At 39.8% G+C, this 15,085-nt stretch overlaps 1 protein-coding gene and 1 pseudogene across 2 annotated transcripts in view; one reads left to right on the plus strand and one right to left on the minus strand.

Moving 5' to 3' along the window:
* The window catches only part of kntc1 (kinetochore associated 1), a 64,732-nt gene that overhangs the window by 29,771 nt on the left and 19,876 nt on the right, over positions 1–15,085 (plus strand). For both annotated transcript variants that reach the window (XM_073860252.1, XM_073860254.1), the window contains exons 35-45: positions 146–202; positions 281–444; positions 1,307–1,411; positions 8,861–8,989; positions 9,313–9,429; positions 9,897–10,006; positions 10,205–10,436; positions 10,667–10,756; positions 13,431–13,599; positions 13,690–13,748; positions 14,324–14,540. In XM_073860252.1, coding sequence (XP_073716353.1) covers positions 146–202; positions 281–444; positions 1,307–1,411; positions 8,861–8,989; positions 9,313–9,429; positions 9,897–10,006; positions 10,205–10,436; positions 10,667–10,756; positions 13,431–13,599; positions 13,690–13,748; positions 14,324–14,540 — 1,449 coding nt within the window. The remainder of the gene's footprint in view (positions 1–145; positions 203–280; positions 445–1,306; positions 1,412–8,860; positions 8,990–9,312; positions 9,430–9,896; positions 10,007–10,204; positions 10,437–10,666; positions 10,757–13,430; positions 13,600–13,689; positions 13,749–14,323; positions 14,541–15,085) is intronic.
* Positions 1,980–2,708, minus strand: LOC141358747 (uncharacterized; annotated as a pseudogene).

Raw genomic sequence — 15,085 nt, forward strand, 5'->3', positions numbered from 1 at the left:
CTAATAAAGACTTGTGTATGATGATAAAGAATATAATAAATGGGCAATGTATGGATATGTTATGTTGATAGTGTAAAAGTATCAGAAATGCTTTGCTTACTGACTATGCTATAATCATAAAACTTTCTTTTCTCCAAAATTTCAGATTCAAGGCTTTATCCTTTTGACTGTTCCTGCCTGTCGTATTGTGCTCTTAAAGAAGGTGAGAGTCTCTTACTAATGTCTTGATCTGTGAGTCTGAGATGAAGCTCGGTAAACATTTGTCTGTCTGTTTTCTCAGATACTGATCTGGTCGGACCTTTGCTCAATCCCATGGCCTCTATGTTACAAACACTACAGGAGTGCAGTCAGCTGGAACTGGCTCTGAGACTTCTGATGGAGTCCTACGGCAGTATATTACTGCACTTCGTTTCCAATAACATGGATGTTTCTCTAAGCACGCAGGTAATACTGTCGAGTTTGTCTTCATAAAGGACCCATTAATGCCTGGAGGAGTATTATTTGCTTTTCGGTGTTGATATATTCAAAGGGGCTTTTTCTTGAAAAAACTGTAGACTTTAGTTTAGTTTCGTTTCCTGCACAAAACATGATTTTTTACTTGTGATTTCTAGGTAGTATTCATAATTAACTATCTCCCTGCCATTGACCAGTTATCTCGTCAATTAAGAGAAATTGCTGATGCTGGCTGGCAATTTTTTGTAAAAACGCTAGCGGGGAAAGAGTTAAAGTCCCTCTGTAGTGGATAATTTTAAGTGCTATAATTGGGTGCCCAGTGCTTCTATCAATCTAGAAAATGTGACAAAGATAAATCCAGTAACTTTGTTTTGCTAAACCATGTCCTGCAAGAATGTGAAAATCTTTTGGATCCCCTTGTGATGTCAGAAGCCACCACCCCATAATCTGCACTATCTAACCACGGCACTGCCTTTAGTGCAGAGAGAAAGAGAGAAAAATAATAATTGACAGCACAATTGAGTTTCAATTTCAACAAACCACCATTATGGCGATCAGTGTTTGCATTTTATCAGCTCATTTGCATTTTAAAGGTCAAACCCAAAACGGCACATTTTTGCTCGCACCTAGAAAGTGACAATTTTAACATGCTATAATTAATTATCTATATGATATTTTGCTAAACCTTACATATGGGGACACCAAAGATTTATTTTACATCTTTAAAAGTTTTTTGAAATGTCCCCTTTAAAGCCACTAAACTGACATATACTTCAAAAAGATGAATTAAATGTAATAAATATAAATGCATATAATCATTAGTTTTGCGCATGTTTGTTTTTCTCATTTACAGCTTCATTCCAGCAGCCGCGTGGCCAGAGACAAACAGACTCTTGAGCAAATCGAGAAAACAGCTCTTACTTCTGTCACTGTGGTTGTGGTCTCACTCTTACAGAAGGTACAGATTATATTTTATTTTAATTGCAGATGTTGCTCAAATCAACAAGGGTTTAAGGTGCATTGTATAACTTTTTTAGGATCTCATGGCAGAAATGCAATATAATATACATAACTAAACTCAGCAAAAAAAGAAACGCCCCCTGACTTTCAACTGTTTTTACTTTCAGTAAACTTAATGTGGGTAAAAATTTGTATGAACACTAAGAGTCAACACTATAAGACAAACTAAAATGTTTCACAGACATATGACTAACATAAATAGAATAATGTGTCCCTGAATGAAGGGAGGGTCAAAATCAAAAGTATCAGTCAGTTTCTGATGTGGCTTGAAGTACTGCAGTGCATCTCATCCTTATGGACTGGACCAGATTTGTCAGTTCTTGCTGTGAGATGTTACCCCACTCTTCCACCAAGACCCTTGCAAGTTCCTGGACAAATCTGTGGGGAATGGCCCTAGCCCTCACCCTGCGATCCAACAGGTCCCAGACCTGCTCAATGGGATTGAGATCCGGGCTCTTCGCTGGCCATGGCAGAACACTGACATTGCTGTCATGCACAGAACGAGCAGTATGGCTGGTGGCATTGTCCTGCTGGAGGATCATGTCCGGATGAGCATGCATAAAGGGTACCACATGACGGAGAAGGATGTGTTCCCTGTACCGCAAGGCATTGAAATTGCCTGCAATGACAACAAGCTCAGTGCGATGGTGATGTGATATACCGCCCTGGACCTTGACGGACCCCTCACCTCCAAATCGATCCCACTCCAGGGTACAGGCCTCGGTGTAACGCTCATTCCTTTGACGATAAACACGAATCCGTCCTTCATCCCTGGTGAGACAAAACTGTGACTGATCAGTGAAAAGCACTTTTTGCCACTCCTGTCTGGTCCAGCGAAGGTGGGTTTGTGCCCATAGGCGGCGTTGTTGCTGATGTCTGGTAAGGATCTGCTTTACAACAGGCCTACAAGCCCTCAGTCCAGCCTCTCTCAGCCTATTGCGGACAGTCTGAGCACTGATGGAGGGATTGTGTGTTCCTGGTGTGACTTGGGCAATTGTTCCTTTACCTATTATGCAGGTGTGATATTCAGATGTACCGGTCCTGTGCAGGTGTTGTTACACATGGTCTTTCACTGCGAGGATGATCAGCTGTGCTTCCTGTCTCTCTGTAGCGCTGTCTTAGGCGTCTCACAGTGTGGACATGGCAATTTATTGCCCTAGCCACATCAGCAGTATCATGCCTCCCTGCAGCATGCCTAATGCACATTCACGCAGATGAGCAGGGACCCTGGGCATCTTTCTTTGGTTGTTTTTCACAGTCGGTACACAAGTCTCTTTAGTGTCCTGCGTTTTTAGAACTGTGACCTTAAATGCCTACTCTCTGTAAGCTGTTAAGGTCTTAAAGATGCAATTTGTATTATCTGCGTGCTAGATGGCGCCAGATCAAATAAATAACAATGGAGTTGTTTAATGACGCTTTGAAGCTGCCTGGAATTATGGGATTTGTAGTCTTTAACTCCACCGCTGATGGCCATCAATCAGACGCAAACGAGTAATCACGTTGACGGATAAGGTAATCAAGTCTTATAAATGTTGCGTTTGATGACATCGTTTATTTCATTATGTAAGTTAATATGTGATGTTCAAAACGAATTTGTTAGTCATAGTATTAGTTCAAAGTCCACAGTATTAGTCCAATTCGATGGTTAACACAGCACAGAATTAAGTTTTCAACTTACAATCTACAATGATTTTTCACATAATGTATTGACAGTACAAATCTTATTGTGAAGTGTCTTAAAATTACCATTTATATTGCTGTACAATACCTATTGATGTGCATACCGTCCGCGGGAAGACGCGCTGATTACAATCTACACACTAATGTTGTGATCAATATAATAGCATACGTTTTTTGAAGGGTTACGAATCAAAACAAATCACCCATCGCGTAAAACACAGGCAGGATCAAAAACTCTGTCTAGTTAAATGTTGTCACAAAGCTCTCTCTATCCAGATGCAACACCAAATTGATCCTCATTCTTTCTCTCGTTTTGTTCCAAACTCTTCTTGGGTCGTTTGGTTGGCCGGTACGCTTACGGGAGCTGTCTTTGCTGACAGACGGTAAAGAGTAATCCATAGTCCATATGGCAAGCACGTAGCCCGACAGGCGCTGACGCATAGTTCCGCATTTGTCCACGACACTGGCTGCGTCCGAAAACTCAAGGCTTGTTGTCTCGCTTACTCATGAGGAAATGACTTCGGTAGCATGAAGGCAGCTCAGAAAAAGGCTTTCGGACGCACTTCAAAGGCAGCGTGTTTGAAATATAAACAGAGAGCGCCTTTGTGATAACTTATCACATATTTGAAAACTACAATACTAATTTCTCGCTAGAAATGCAATTAAAATGTGTAAAAAGTGAAAATATACATTTATTTACACTAAATTTGTGCTCCAGTCGCTTCCTTGGCCGCCATTTTATTTTTTCGAACTCGACCACTGTTGTCATGTGGTTTTTACATCAGTAAAGGCATTGACAAAGGGTCACATGGATATTAACGTCATTGACAGGAGACTGCACTGCCCCGTAACAATGTTTTGAATGGAAATTTTCTCATGATTTACAAGTAATTGAAAACATTACAGATATTGATAGTAATCAGCTGGACAAAATATATAACACTGGCCTAGTGGTTTTTGGACATTTTACTGCAAAAATCTTACAAATTGCACCTTAATGACCATTCCACAGGAGCATGTTAATTGAATGATTATGGTTAATTGCACATGCATGGAAAACAATGTTTAAACCCTTTACAATGAAGATCTGTAAAGTTATTTGGATTTTTACAACATTATTGTTGAAATACACAGTCCTGAAAAGGGGACGTTTCTTTTTTTGCTGAGTTTATATTATCAGTGGTGTATAAAGATCTTACAAAATTAACTTTATTGTTTTTATTACCTTAGAATGAGTCGTTTTTATCTACATACGCCGCGGTTTCCCTTACATTAACCCCCTGGGGTCCAAAAACGCGGGGCCGCGTTTTGACGTGTTTTTTCCTTATCATGGCAGAATCAACTTAAAATACTCCATCATTAATAATCATACACTTACGTGTTTGACATCATTTGAAACGGTAAAGGGTCTTCTTTAATATGTGTTCATTCACAATAACAACAGATCTTTGTGTTTTTGTCAAATAAAGAAAATAAACAGGGTGTCCATCCAGACATTTCTGTCTCTGCCAGCTGTCTCTCAAAACACGTTACAAAAATCAATTGAAACTCCGCGATTACTCGTCACACAAGCATGATACACACATCCAAAGAAAGCCTGAAATGTCTACTTTTAAACAAGATATAATCTAAATATAATTGAAAACAAATATTGCCAGTTTATGTAATCTGCATTGAAGTAAAGAGAGTACCGTTTTTCCTGGCTGACTTCATTATCTTTAATTTGGTCACGCCCACAGCTGTTGACATGGTAATGAAGACACAAGCTGTTCAACCATAACAAGCAAAGCGTAAAGTTTGATCAGATTTAAAGACTTTTTACCGCATGTTTGGATTATAAACTTTATTCACACACGTGAGGAATATCTTCATTTATGTCTGGACATTGAGGAAGAGAAGCATTTATCTTTAACGTTACCTAAAAAGAACAATGGAGAACGCACTGCTGGATTAGAAGTAAGTAACGTTAACAGTTAATTTATACCATTTATATTTGCTATCATGTAACTTAATATGCTCATGGCTTGTGCAGTTCAGCCTACATACAGTAACGTTAAGCAACCTTAGCAGACTACACGCTTCGGATTGAAAAAGTTTCGCATTGTTTACAAACGGACGCGATCTCACGTAATGGCGGATTTCACTGTTGCATGCTGTAACAGTGTTAAACACAGTTATTCACTTACAGTTGTGTTCAAAATTATTCAACCCCCCAATGCTGTTAAGGGTTTTAGGGAATTTAGTGTACATTTGTAATTGTATTCAGAATGAAATCCTACAATGACTTCTTAAAGAACCATATGCAACTAAAATGACATCAATTGGTTTTGTAATATAGTAGTAAATGTTTCTTTTGTGAATTCTTCATTGACACAATTATTCAACCCCTTAAAGAACTACCACTCTGAAGAACAGAGGTTCATTGAAGTGTTTTTAATCAGGTATTGAAAACACCTATGGATGTCAGGGAACAGCAATAAAGCCTAATAAGCACCAATTAGGCAGCTTTAAAATGACTGTGATACTCAACTCCTTCTAAACATTTACTGGTGTGGTTACAAACATGGTGAAGTCAAAAGAATGGTCCAGGAAGACAAGAGAAGAGGTGATTAATCTTTACAGGAAAGGCAATGGCTATAAGAAGATTGCTAAGATGTTAAACATACCAAGAGACACCATAGGAAGCATCATTCGCAAATTCAAGGCAAAGGGCACTGTTGAAACGCTTCCTGGTCGTGGCAGAAAAAAAATGCTAACTGCGACTGCTGTGCGCTATCTGAAGCGTAGAGTGGAAAAAAGTCCCCATGTGACTGCTGAGGAACTGAGAAAAGATTTGTCAGATGTGGGTACTGAAGTTTCTGCTCAGACAATACGGCGCACCCTGCGTACTGAAGGCCTCCATGCCAGAACTCCCAGGCGAACCCCCTTGCTGTCTCCAAAGAATAAGAAGAGTCGACTGCAGTATGCCAAAAATCATGTGGACAAACCACAGAAGTTTTGGGATAGTGTTCTGTGGACTGATGAAGCAAAATTAGAACTGTTTGGGCCCATGGATCAACGCTATGTTTGGAGGAGGAAAAACAAGGCCTATGAAGAAAAGAACACCTTGCCTACTGTGAAGCATGGTGGGGGGTCAATCATGCTTTGGGGCTGTTTTGCTTCTGCAGGTACAGGGAAACTTCAGCGTGTGCAAGGTACCATGAATTCTCTTCAGTACCAGGAGATATTGGATGACAATGTGTTGCAGTCCGTCACAAACCTGAGGCTTGGGAGACGTTGGACCTTTCAACAGGACAATGATCCCAAGCATACCTCCAAATCCACTAGAGCATGGTTGCAGAAAAAAGGCTGGAACATTTTGAAGTGGCCATCGCAGTCACCAGACTTAAATCCCATTGAGAACCTCTGGTGGGACTTAAAGAAAGCAGTTGCAGTGCGCAAGCCTAAGAATGTGACTGAAGTGGAGGCTTTTGCCCATGATGAATGGGCGAAGATACCCGTAGATCGCTGCAAGACACTTGTGTCAAGCTATGCTTCACGTTTAAAAGCTGTTTTAACTGTAAAAGGATGTTGTACTAAGTACTAAGATTGAATGTCACTTGGGGGTTGAATAAAACTGAAAATGATGTGAGCACAGAAAACACATTTGTGGTTATTTCATTATAAATGTTATGTTATATTTGTCTGACCTACACATGCCTCTTTGATGTAATTGTAAGCAGGATGACTGAATGATCAAAATCAATGTCAAACCGGCCAAAACAATCAATTTCAGTTGGGGTTGAATAATTTTGAACACAACTGTATATCCTTCGTGGAAACTTTCAGTAAGCCTGCACTGCTGTATCTTTTAAGTGTGTGCTGTAATATGATTCCATGTTTACATGCTTATTTACACACGAGTACGCGTGACCTCCCATAATGCCGGATATCTGTTACATGTTGTACAGTGTTAAGACACAGTTATTCACTTTCATATCTGTCATGGCAACTTTGAGTAAATGCTGCACTGCGGGATTAGCTGTAAAATGATTCCATATTGTTTACATGCAAGGTAATTCCATACATTGCGCTTTACACGCGACACCGTTTTTATGAGCGCTGCGTTACACGGAGACACGAGCTCGCGCAAATGCGATGTGTTTTTAAAGTTCATACGCGCTTACAGAAACACGTTTAAAACAGAAGCTAGACGATAAGGGGATGGGCATCTGAAAACAGTCATCTGAAAACAGCTTTTTATATTAATTGCTGCAGATGTTTATCTGAGATTAAGTTTATGTACAAGATAGTATATGAATGTAACTTAGTATCAGTGACATTTACCCATCAGTTATGTATGTAAGGGTATTTCTGTGGACAATTTATGCTAACAGCTGTTTATAACTCTCTTAGGTATGCATTTCTCTCATCAGTACAAAACTATGAAGTGGAAAAACACTTTTTGGACATAAAGTTATATGGTAACATGAGCCACATGAAGTTTACAGCTCTGTTGTGTATCAGTTTCTTAGTTTATACAAAGTTTAAGGAATAGGGTATGTTTCCAAATAAACTTAAAATGTCCTACTAACCATCATTTCTATTTTGATTATATTGTTAACTTAATAAACCTCAAACAAACATGTATACATTTGTCCTCACATTCTTCACTGTAGTTCATTCTCACATTCCTGCCTCATTATGCAGCTCATTATGCGACCTTTGTTTGCTTGCTGTCAATCAATCCTTCTCGCATACAGCCCGTCTAAACAAAAAGTGTCTTACAATTTCTAAATGAATACATTGTTTTATGTGAATAAGTAGGCATGGTGATTGTCACATCATTTTAAAGAAAAAACTCTAGACTACTAGATTATGTTTAGGAAAGTATTGTTAAAACATGTTTAGTATGGGTTTTGTGGACTTATATCAGTGACTTAAAAATTTTGCTTTTTTAAAAACCACGCATAAACATTTTTCTATCAAAAATACAACCATGTACATACATGTAGCTCATATAATATTTTAGCCCAGTTTGAGCTGAACGCAGTGGTATGAGACACTTCCCATTATTATGTTTTAAAGCAACTGAAAAAAGACCAAATGTAAGAGCATGTCAGAACCTCTGAGAGTGTCCCAAAATGGTCGGACCCCAGAGGGTTAAAGTCGTCATTTTGTGCTGCCATGTTTCTAAAGTAGTTCTAAACGGACAAACTGCTCTACAGAGCACGTTTTGTCACTATGTTGTCTCAGACGACAGCGTGTTGGTCCTTTGGCGGCTACCGTAGCTTAACTACGTGTTTTAAAAGGAAGCGGTGAGCTGTTGATTGAGCCATTGGTTGCAATTCACAGTATCACTGCTAGATGCCGCACCTTTAAAGGCACACTCTACTTTTTTTTGAAAATATGCTCATTTTCCAGCTCCCCTAGAGTTAAACATTTGATTTTTACTGTGGTGTAATCCATCCAGCCGATCTCCGGTACCACTTTTAGCATATTTTTCCTATTTAAAACTTGACTCTCCTGTAGGTACATCGTGTACTAAGACCGACGGAAAATTAAAAGACAAAATTCTTAGTTTTTGTCTCCTTTCATCTCGTTAAAAATATTAACAAGAGTTTGAGCCTGAGAGAAACTACATTAGTTGACTTAGTCTGTCTGTGATGGACTAAGAACCGTGTCTACTGGTAAACTGATGTACTGAATGATGTTGGTCTTGTTACAGGTGCTCAACTGGAGAGTAGTCGACTCTGACTTGGCCATTGGATTTTGTACCATTTTGTCCAAAGCTGCAGTCGTTGATATTTTGTGGAAGATGATCGGCAGCGCCTGGCAAAATTATGACAAGATTAAGGTCAGAAACAAAGGTGTATAAGCATCTATCCGTAACCCTAAAGGGGCAGTCACACTAGACTTTAAGCTTGCAAATGTTTTTCAGAGGTTGCTGCAAATATGGGCGTTAATTTAATTTCTTTGTCCATGTTTACTGATCAGTAGAGAAAAATATCACGTACTGGTCACATATTGCCACGTGATACAAATTCGCAGTGATTTTATGTGTCTGTATGTGTTGTGTCTGAATTCGCAGTTCAGAGTTCACCAGACTTGAACTTTGGTATGCAACGAAATACGAAATATATGCAATATATAAATTGTTATTATATTTTTATCTTGCAGGCTGTTGCTATGGTGGGAGCCCATTTGAGTTTGTTGTATAAAGATGAAGAGGAAAGAGGAAAGTTTCTGGCCGTCATCACTGATGCTGAGTGGGGCATTCAGTTGGGCAAACTTGGGGTCAGTGCTGCCCGAACTTGTTCATACTGCCCATGTGTTTGTCATATATCCGATAATCTTTTGTTGGTCATCTTTATAGATATAGTTCACCTAAAAGTGAAAATAACCCCATGATTTAGTCACCCTCAAGATGTATATGATTATCTTTTCTCAGAGTTAAATTAGAAAATGTCCTGGCTGTTCCAAGCTTTATAATGGTAGTAAATAGTGCTTTTGATTTATTACAGAAGCTAGATATTTTAGTTTAAAAAAAAATTAAATATTGATATTTTTCTTACAAAATCACATCGATTGCCCTCAGGAGACCTTTATTAACCCCCTGGAAATGTGTGGATTACTTCTGTGAAGAATGGACTGACTTTTTTGGGCTTCAAGTCAGAAGCACCATTTACTACCATTTTTAATCTTGGGACATTTTCTAATATATCTCTGATTGTGTTTGAAAATCATTTGACGATTGTTTGTAGGTTTCCATTCAGTCTGTGTTCAGACAGTGCAGAGAGACGAAGAGGAACTTGATTCCTACGCTTGTAAAAAACAAAAACATCACTCCTGACATCATTTTGCAGTACTGCAGGCAAGTCAGACATTTCCCTTGATCTTTTCTGATAGCTTACAAAAATGATATTTTGATAATATGACTGAAAGTAATGAGGGTCTTTCTGTTTTGGTTAGTGTTTTATACGTCTCTACCTGCTGACAAACTATTTTAAGTGTTTTAAGTTTACCATATCAAAACTCAGAAGTATTTTGTTATTCACTTTCTGATGTGCAGCACATTTGATCTGGACTGCGATTCGGCGATCAATCTGTACATCACGACTCTACTACTGCAGGACGACACTTGCTATGAGACGGAGGGGGCAGAGGATCACGACCCCAAACCTCCACAGAAGGCAAACAAACAAAATGGAAATGATGACATGCTGGAGCGAGCACTACAGATTGTTCCCCGACTCAACTCGACCCGAGATCTTGTGATCAGTCTTAACACGGCTTTGACCAAGGTGTCCTGCATTGTCTAAATAGCTTCAATCCAGTCAGTCATTTTTATTGTTTTACTATTTGTCAACACCGAATATATTATGGGATACAAGATATTAAAGTATTGAAGTAACCAATGTTACATACTAATAACCATAATACATCTTGGCAGGTCATATTCAAGTGTCATTTTGTATTGATGTACAGTAATGAAATGCAGTTTGTACTAATATTAATGTCATCTGTTCTCCAGCTGAGTCCTTACAATTATGAGCGGATTGAGAGGGTGCTCAAAACCATTCAGATGGCGGATGAGAGCACCAGCCTGTTACCTCTTGGTCAGGTCAGTGAAATTCAGATTCTCACATCAGATGAAACATTACTAATATTTTCACCTCAATCAGTGTTGGCCATAGGATTAGCTTTTTTTTAAACTTGTCTTCATCCCAGGACGTTTGTTTTATAGGGCACCTATTATACGCATTTTTACAGGATGTAATATAATGGCGCTTTTCAATTGCATAGTAACCCACGGTTTTGTTTAGTTTGGGTCGGGTCAGCTCACCTCACTTTGGTGTGGTTAGCTTTTCCATCGAGTTTGGTATCACTTCGCAGTGGGAGGGATTATAGGCGTGTCGTTATATTTGCGCTGCATACTGCTGTGACATCATACAAGTGAGAGCGTCGTTGTACATTCCCATACATTTATTTATTTCTCAGTCTGCCACAAAATTAAAATTTACCACCACAAATAGATTTATCACTAACGTTACCTCTGTCTCACATGACAGTTTCTGTTCAAACACCGTGGCGTCAGTCGACGGCGCTCCGCTGAGCCTCATTGAAGTTGCATTTAAGCATATAATGCTGACGTGCTTGTCGCGAATGTTCTGCCACAAACTGCAAGTTTGGAAAAAACTGTTATGGTGTCCCTGATTCTCAACCTGTGGATGTTTTTCGTTGCTAAAAGGGAGTTTGGGAACTTATAGCAGAACACAGATGACTACATGTTTGCTCGAGACAGCGCAAGCTAGCACAGGTAAAGCTAATCTACATTGATGACGCTGTAGTGACGATTTTCTCAGACCAATCAGTGATCTACTATGTTTTCGCGTCACGTTTGGTATCAGCTCGAGTCGTTTGGAACCCCAACCGAGGTGGTACGAAAAAAAGTATCGGGTACTACGTACTGCACCCAATGGAAAAGCTCCCAAAAGTAAGCTGACCCGACCCAAACTAAACCAAACCAAACCGTGGGGTACTCTGCAATGGAAAAGCGCCATAAGTCTCAGGTTTGCCCAGAATTTGCCTGTGAAGTTTCAGCTCAAATTACCTTACAAATAATTTGTTCTAGCATGTCCAAAATGCCCCTCTTTGGGTGAAAGCAAAAAAGTGATTTTATGTGTCTGTACCATAACTGTATAAAACATGGATGTAGTGTCCAAGACATCAATTGTAGGTTTTTGTAAAAGCGTTTCTGAAGCCAAAAGTGGGCAGAGCCGCACGTCGCCATCTTAGCAAAGGCATCACTGCGTGTCACTCCTGCATAATCGAAAATGGCCAAATAGGCAGAATGTGGGTGCAGCTGAGCGGGCAGCAGCAGCAACCCACCTATCACTCAAGCGGCCACCCTATTATTTATGCAAAACTTTATGGCGTAATTTAATTTAAAAGAATGAGTTGTTGGGCATTTTAGGTGTCCATGACGTCACCCATAGGTTTGTGAGGAGTTTTTAAAGCCAATAGTTGGCGGAGCCTGTCGTCGCCAACTTGGCAGCACGTCACTGCGCATCACTCACGGATAACCGAAAAAGGGTAAAGAGGCACAACCTAGGTGAAGCTAAGGTGGCTGGTTGCTGAAACCACGCCCGCCCAGCTCAACGGTAGTGACGGCAGTGGCAGTTCACCCATCACTCAAGTAGCCACAGCTTTAAATATGCAGAACTTTAACGGTGCATTCACACGACGCGAAAGCGTTAACGCTTCCCATCCACTTTTAATGGGTGATGTCATGTGTTGCGGAACTGAATTGTGGATCCGTTGGCGCCGTGTCAGTGCCGGAGCTCGTGGCATAAGTTGAAAATGTATCTACTTTTCAAATGGCAATGCGTGGGTCAGCCAATCAGATAATAGGGAGAGCCAGCCAATTACGTTTATGGAAGACCGGAGCATAGGTTGCGGCCACTGTGATTTGCTGTTGGTCATGCTTCAGACAAGCCTTCTGTCAAGCATTAACGCTTACACCCTGTGTGAATGCACCGTAAGGCTTAATATAATTTAAACGAATGACTTCACCCTGCTCACAGTTGTCATAAAGGGCAAAATTAGCTATATAAAAATCTTTTTAGTACCAGGCTGTAAACATTATTTTCTGCTGTATAGTTGGCCATTTTAACATTGACTTCCTTTTGACGCCAGCCTCTAGTGGGCTGTCGATGAATTGCAGTTTTAGTCACTACCATGTTGGCTTCATCAGAGAGATCGGAAGGTTGCCCATAAGTCTGTACCTGTGAATATGCAAATGAGCTACTGTTCCTCACTCCCTTACCAAAAGAGACTGTAAGTGCATTTAGTTAAATAGATCTGATTCCTGTAAATACAGTCTGAGACAGTAGTACAACGTACAACTCGCTAAGGTGGAAACTATGGCAATAAAGGAGTGTCAGTCGGTGGCTCTGGGGGCAGTGTGACATCACATTAACAAGAGAATAAAAATGGCATGTCTAATGAGACTGCTTTGGTTCAGTGGGGATAAAAAATTAAGGAGTGGGTGGATTTTTTTTCTTTTTTTTTAGGGTGGTTGTGTTCACAATATGTCCAAAGACCTTGTAAAAATGGATTTTGCATAATAGGTGCCCTTTTAAAGGGATAGTTCGCATCAAAAGGAAAATTCTGTTTAAACCTATATGAGTTTCTTTATTCTGTTGAACACAAAAGAAAATATTTTGATTTATGATGGTAAGCACACAAATGATTGCAGACTAAAAGGCTTTTGATGATTATGATTTATTGCTCAGATGATGGGATTACTGCAACACTTGAAGTCACACAGAAGAATCTCTCCCCCCACCGATCTGGAGAGCTCATACTTGTTGGAGAACTGTTTAGAGCCCACGTCTCTCTCCGGCACCCGTCTGCCATTTCACCTGCTCTTCCAGACCAACCACGCCTTCTGGAAGATTGTTTGTGTGTATCCGCTACCTACAGTCTTCTGCTCATTTCATCTTTCTTGCGTGATCTTCCTTATATTTGTGTGATCTCGTTGTCTATCCACAGCTCCAGAGCTCAATGAGGAGACTTTACCCACATTACTCTTCATCTGTAAACTCATGAAGGTAACACACACTTACATGTCGATTTATATATAGTATGTCATATACTATATAATACAGCAGGTACAATAAATATTGAACACATCACCTGTTTGTAGATATAAAGGTGCTAAAGGTGCTATTGACTATCAACCTATGCGATCCACACATGCAAAAAATTGCCATAAATGAAGTTATGTGTAATCATGTAAAATGACACAGGCAAAAGTATTGGATCCCTGAATGAAGAGGCCCACAAAACGTTTAAGATTTAAAGACCGTGTGGAAGAAAGGTCAAAGTCACACCTGAGCAATGCATGCAACTTGTTTCTTCATACAAGAGGCGTATTGATGCTTTCATTACCAAGAAAGGCTTTTGTGCAAGTATTAAATACATTTTAGTAAGCGTGTTCGGTACTTTTCCCTCTTTGTCATTTTACATATTACACATAACTTAATTTATAAACATCTATGGTTTGATTTCTTTAAATGTGTGGATTGCATGGGGTGTTATCAACTTCTGGTGATGTTGCATTTTACTTGCTGTTTGTGTCTGGTAGTGTACAGTATATACAGTGGCGATATTTTCTTTTGTCCAGGTTAATCTCGACAAGCTGTACGTTTTGGCTGTGAACCACGTGTTCAAGAAGAGCCTCTTGCCGTTGGTGTTGGATCAATCCAAGCAAATCCATCTTCTCGATCCTTCAAGAGAAATGTCTGCGGTGACTCAGATCATCTTTAAACATGTGCTGTGCATCCAAAATCTGGAGCTGGCTGCAGCCACAGTCCATAAGATCGCCCAGGACCTTCCTGCAGGTGAGTCTCACTCTTCTTAATTTATGTCAGTTAGGTTTAATTGTTGAACCTATATAGATACAAATATAAAATGTATATGAAGAGTTTGGTTCCAAAACGCAATAAATCCATTTGACTCATTTTCGGTAAAAATATGCATTCGAACATGACGTGAAATATCCGTATGCGAACTATAAATAAACCATCCGGTTTTTAAAATGCCATGTGTAGCGCATTTTTTACAGTAACACCTCCTAATAGGAAGGAGGCTGAGAGTGAGAGTGACGACGGCAACTGTGGCAAGAGAGGGAATCAAATTGGACCAACATGAACCTAATGTGCATGTCAAGATAGAATTATAGTTTGTATATAAAATGTGCTCTCTATCATTAAAAACGGTCAAGCAAACAGCACGCGCAGGGTTAATGTACTTGTCAATGACGGCTCACAAACGTGCGGGATAGGCTATGTCAGTGTGCTTGTTGTCAATGAGATTACTTCTCACAAACACGCTCAAGCGCGGGATATGCGTGCTTGTCAATGATAGGCATTAAATCCGCGGAATT

Source organism: Misgurnus anguillicaudatus, chromosome 22, assembly GCF_027580225.2.
Source record: "Misgurnus anguillicaudatus chromosome 22, ASM2758022v2, whole genome shotgun sequence".
NCBI lineage: Eukaryota > Metazoa > Chordata > Actinopteri > Cypriniformes > Cobitidae > Misgurnus > Misgurnus anguillicaudatus.